This window comes from Empidonax traillii, unplaced genomic scaffold (assembly GCF_003031625.1).
Source record: "Empidonax traillii isolate 1590-97213 ecotype Southwest subspecies unplaced genomic scaffold, ASM303162v1 scaffold580:size560489, whole genome shotgun sequence".
In the NCBI taxonomy this organism is placed as follows: domain Eukaryota; kingdom Metazoa; phylum Chordata; class Aves; order Passeriformes; family Tyrannidae; genus Empidonax; species Empidonax traillii.
In genome coordinates, this window is record NW_020955773.1 from 28,769 (window position 1) to 33,317 (window position 4,549).

Here is a 4,549-nt window from a genome sequence, read left to right on the forward strand (position 1 = left end):
TTTTTTTTTTAAGATGTCCCAAGTGGTTGCTCTGCAAGCACAAAGCACTTAATGAAATTTCTGATCTTATTAGGCATCTTTGGGAACTGGGGTTTCAAGCAGAACAGGAAAGCTGGAAAAATTTGTGATAAAATGCAGGAAAGGTGGCAGTGTTTGGCAAGAAAATAAAAATACTGGGATGGAGATGAGTGCCCCGTGTTTATGAAGCTGTGGGGGCAGGTAGGACTCTCTGGTGTCTGTGTAGGTTGTATTTCCCCAGCACTTTCCCCATTCCTCAGCTGCACATCTCTTCCCAACTCCTCTGCCTCTCCCTTTGTCCTTTCTCTCCATGTCCCATAGCAGTTATGGTCACCTGCAGTTAATCTGCAGCCCTCTGCTTTGTGAGGATGGAAGGGTTAGAGTCAGAGAAAGATTTGGTACCTGTGATGCTGCAGGCTCTGGTGAAAACTCAGCTGGATCCAAAAGGATTCAGGACGCAGCAGGCACATGTGATGGGACTGTCAGAGATGAATGTGGCATCTGGAATGGGTACTACTTGCCCTGCAGGGCAGCAGAGTGTTACTGCCCACATATGGCTGGATGGGACTGCTTCACCAGCTGTGTCTTTCCCACTTTGGGATAGCAGAGTCATGTAAAGTTGCCCAGATTGCCTTAGGGTGCCTGAGAACCCAAGTCACAAGTCCTGTTAACCTTATTCTAGCAAAAATCTGTTCTAATGGATGGTCTGAACCTGAAGTTCCAAGTCTTGTGTAAAATTGTGATGGGTGATGCTCTAGAACTAAAAAAAAAAAAAAGAAAAAAACCAAGTTAATTTGCTTCAGATAACGGTAAATAGATTGAATACTATTTCCTGAAAAACCTCTCCCATGTCTCTTAGGACAGACCTGCTCTGTTACTGTTACTTGCACAGTAACATCCTTCCCTTATTTGTGTTACAGCATCATGAAATACATTTAAGTTGAGCTTGGAAAAAGGCATCCATATTCCAAAATAGAAATGCTCACACATGGTGTGTTTTGGGACTAGCCATACCGATACTCAACGGTAGACAAGTTCTCAGTCTCTAAAATTCTCTAGTTCTCTAAAAACTATTGGGTTTTTTGTCTTTTCTAGGTGTAGGTACCACAGCATATTAATGCTTAAAAACTTTAATGTTTTAGTAGCATTATAAGTCATTGTTTTCACTCTTCTGAAATAAAACTTCTGTTTATGTGTAAATGTGATAAAGTGTGCAGTATGTGCTGTACACAGAATAAAGCTCAGCTTGCTACAGAAGTCCTGACCTTACAGCTTTAACTTTTGCAAGGCTCTGAGTATGCTGACTTGTTCTATGTAATAAAAATGCAGAATTTAGGACCTTGTGAAGAGCAGTTTTAGTACAGTGGAGGAAAAAAAAAAAAGCCTGCCGGTGGTCTGAATTTCCTTACTGTCATTTTTAATCATGTCCTTTGTAGTGTTCAGTGGAGTCATACATATAAGAATATGACCTTTTTGGAGTCAGTGATGTATTACTTCTACCTACATGCCTGGGGTCCTGTGGGAGTTGAGTCAGCACTTTTATAATGGCTTTAAGACAAGTGTTTCTTTTCTTCCTTTAGGCTCACGGCTGGCAGCCTGGAATCAAGAACCCTTACCGTGGGGTGGTGGTATGGCCTGTACCTGAAAATGTTGAAATTACTGTGACTCTCTTCAAGGTATGTTTGGAGTTTTTTTTAATATTTTTTTTTAAATTTTTTTTTTTTTTTTTTACTATTTCATATATAAACAACTATAAACAACATATGAAAAATTCTGTCTGGAAATGTCAGATTATAATCACAAGATCTAATCTTGCAGGGTTTAAGTCGTTAACTGCAATACCTTATGTCCTCATTTCAAATCCAGGAGAGAGGGATGGTCTGTTCCCTGCCAGAGCTTACTTTTGTAGTTTAGTTAACACACTGAAAATACCCACTGAGCTGATTATGGCGAGTCATTGGCACAGAATTCAGTACATGTGTAACTGTGCACGTAGTACATGTGTAAGGACTTGGCATGGCTTATAGTCTGGTTGGTTTGCTTTAGACACTGCGAGCCAGAAGCCGTCATAGCACAGTCACTTCTAGACTTCCTTGTTCAATTGCAGTGCACACTATTGACTAAGAATCAGAATCCAGCTCTTAATTTCCCATTATTTAGTATGCCACACAAACATCACAGCACTTATGTGATTGCAATTGTAAGAGTGGATGTGGAGTATTTGAGTAGTACAGAGAATTGTAAGATTTTACAGGGATTTTTTTTTGGTTTTGGAACTGCATTTGTTCTATTAAAAAACAAGGCTGTTTCTTTGGCTGTGAAGCAGGAGGAGGAAGTGATGCTATAATTTATTTCCCAAATATCATTTGGCAAGGCCTGTCTGCATAAAGATAAACAGTGCAGCTTTGCACATGTGACAGGGTAGGAGGCTACCAGGAAGCTGAAGACTTCTGGGATTTTTATTCCCTTAGTTCTTATTCTTCACTCTGGTGCCTCTGTCTACACTCTGACTGTTCTTATTTATAACTGCTCCCTTTACAGCTTAGGGCGACAGTAAGTTACTTCTTTCTAATTAGTAATATTTGTATTTATTTATCTTGGAGACTTCTCTGAGTAACTGCTTGGACTTGGCTTCTGATTAGCCTTAGAATGGGAATTTATTACTTGGTTCATTAAACCTAAAAGAGGGAAGGTGTCTTTTTTTGTTTTCCCTCATGTCTTTGGGATTAGCCAGGAACACAAACTTCTCAGGTTGGCAGTGATGCCAGCTATCATAAATTTGTTTCTCTTCTTAGCAAACACACAGTCTTCAACTGAGATTCAGAAGTTCACTACCAAAAATTGTTTGCTGCAAGGACCTCTAATTGGATTAAGAAACTTAACAGCATTATGTGACAAGGCTAAATGTCTGTATAATCTGAACATGATTCTGCAACACAGTAAATACTGCTAGATATTTTCAACATTTAAAGTGAAGCAGAAGTGTACAAAATTCTTGATTGCGATTGCTGTAAAATGTGAGGAATGAGAAAGTTTCTGTTGGGTGCAGCTCTGTGATGCTGTGGCTTTGGAGTAAAAGTGTCTTCCAGCCTTCTCCTGCCATCCCACCTTTTTATTTATGCTTGCACTGTTTCAGGGTGGTATTGTGAAGAACAGCACAACAACCTTGTTAGTTGTGTAACTGAGAGTGAGGGCCAGGACCATCTAGTGAGGGGACAGAAGGGCCTCTGGAGCCAGTGTCAGGTATTACTACAAGCTTAATGTTACCCAGCACTGATTCTTCAGGCACTTCTGTTCGCTGGACTTCCTCCTCTCCCCTGAAAATGAGCCTACCTGTCACAAGAATTGTTCTGGGAGGAGGGGTAGGAGCGCGAATGACTCCAGCAGCTGTGCCATCTGAAAATGGTACCCACTGATCTCTAGGGGAATGAACCCTGGCCTTCATAATCAGAATATTGAGATCATAGAACCATTGTTCTATCAGGCAGCTCTTAATGTAAAATCTGCTCTAATTGATCCTCTGGCTCTTCCAACAAGAGTGCCTATAAGTGACCAAGCACACTTTTTTCTCTGTGAGGGTGTGCGAGGGTGGCACAGAGCAGCCGTTTGAACAGGCTGTGTGATGCACCAGGAGCACCGTGCCTGTGTGAGACCAGCAGCCTGTGGAGTGAATGAGCTGTGAGGGCTAGGGGATTGCAGGCAGAAGATGGTATTAGCCCAGTATAGGCTGTGCCCAGTCACGTGATGCCTTTGTTGGCTGAGTGCTAGAGTGGCACTTCAGCTGTGGTCCTAACACCCACATAGCTGGCATATCTGTAGCTGGTACATTCTGGGCAAAGACAGTCAAAAAGAACTAGCTGTTTTTCACACAGCTGATGCATTGTCTGGTCAGCACTGGAGCAGCGGGAAGGGAAGTATGTAATAGCACGCTGCAGCAGCCTTTTTGGGGAGCTGACTTGAAAGTCGGGTATTTATATTGTTGCTTCATCTAAAAGGAGGGAGACAAAAAGACTGAAAAGATTAAAGATCAGAAAAAGAGACTGCTCGTCTTGCAGTTCTATAAAAGTCCTTTTTGGAGCCACTGCCCTGTGAAGGCGAGTGACTGTGGAAGGTTTGGCACTTTGCAGTTTGTATGCTTCAGCCTGGCCATGTTGTTTAACAAGCAGCGGTTGTTCTCTTTCACTACCTCCTGAAAAGCAAAGGGAAACTGCTGATTCCTTGTCCACCCTGGCAGAGCTCACTGATGGGAGCTGGCTGCCCTGACAGAGCTGTGTAGCAATCACAGATAACAAACGAGTGCAGTGGTGCTGTTGGAAATGGAAGTGCAGGAGAGGGAAAGAGTGGGCTCCAGATAGACAGCTATGTGCTGTGGGAAATGATTCACACAATAGTGGCGGTGCATTCATAAGTGGCTGTTGAAATGTGTTGCTGGTAGGATTAGGAGATAAGTCAAGGTTTCAAGTGCTGATGAGAATGTTAAGAGTATCCTCTCCAGTGGACCCTTGAGAGCTGGCTAACAAAGTGTCTGTGA

At 42.3% G+C, this 4,549-nt stretch overlaps 1 protein-coding gene across 1 annotated transcript in view; it reads left to right on the top strand.

The window, feature by feature from the left end:
- Nucleotides 1-4,549, top strand: part of EHBP1 (EH domain binding protein 1) — a 178,696-nt gene that overhangs the window by 1,126 nt on the left and 173,021 nt on the right. Inside the window, exon 2 of the mRNA XM_027898157.1 lies at nt 1,599-1,694. Coding sequence (XP_027753958.1) covers nt 1,599-1,694 — 96 coding nt within the window. The remainder of the gene's footprint in view (nt 1-1,598; nt 1,695-4,549) is intronic.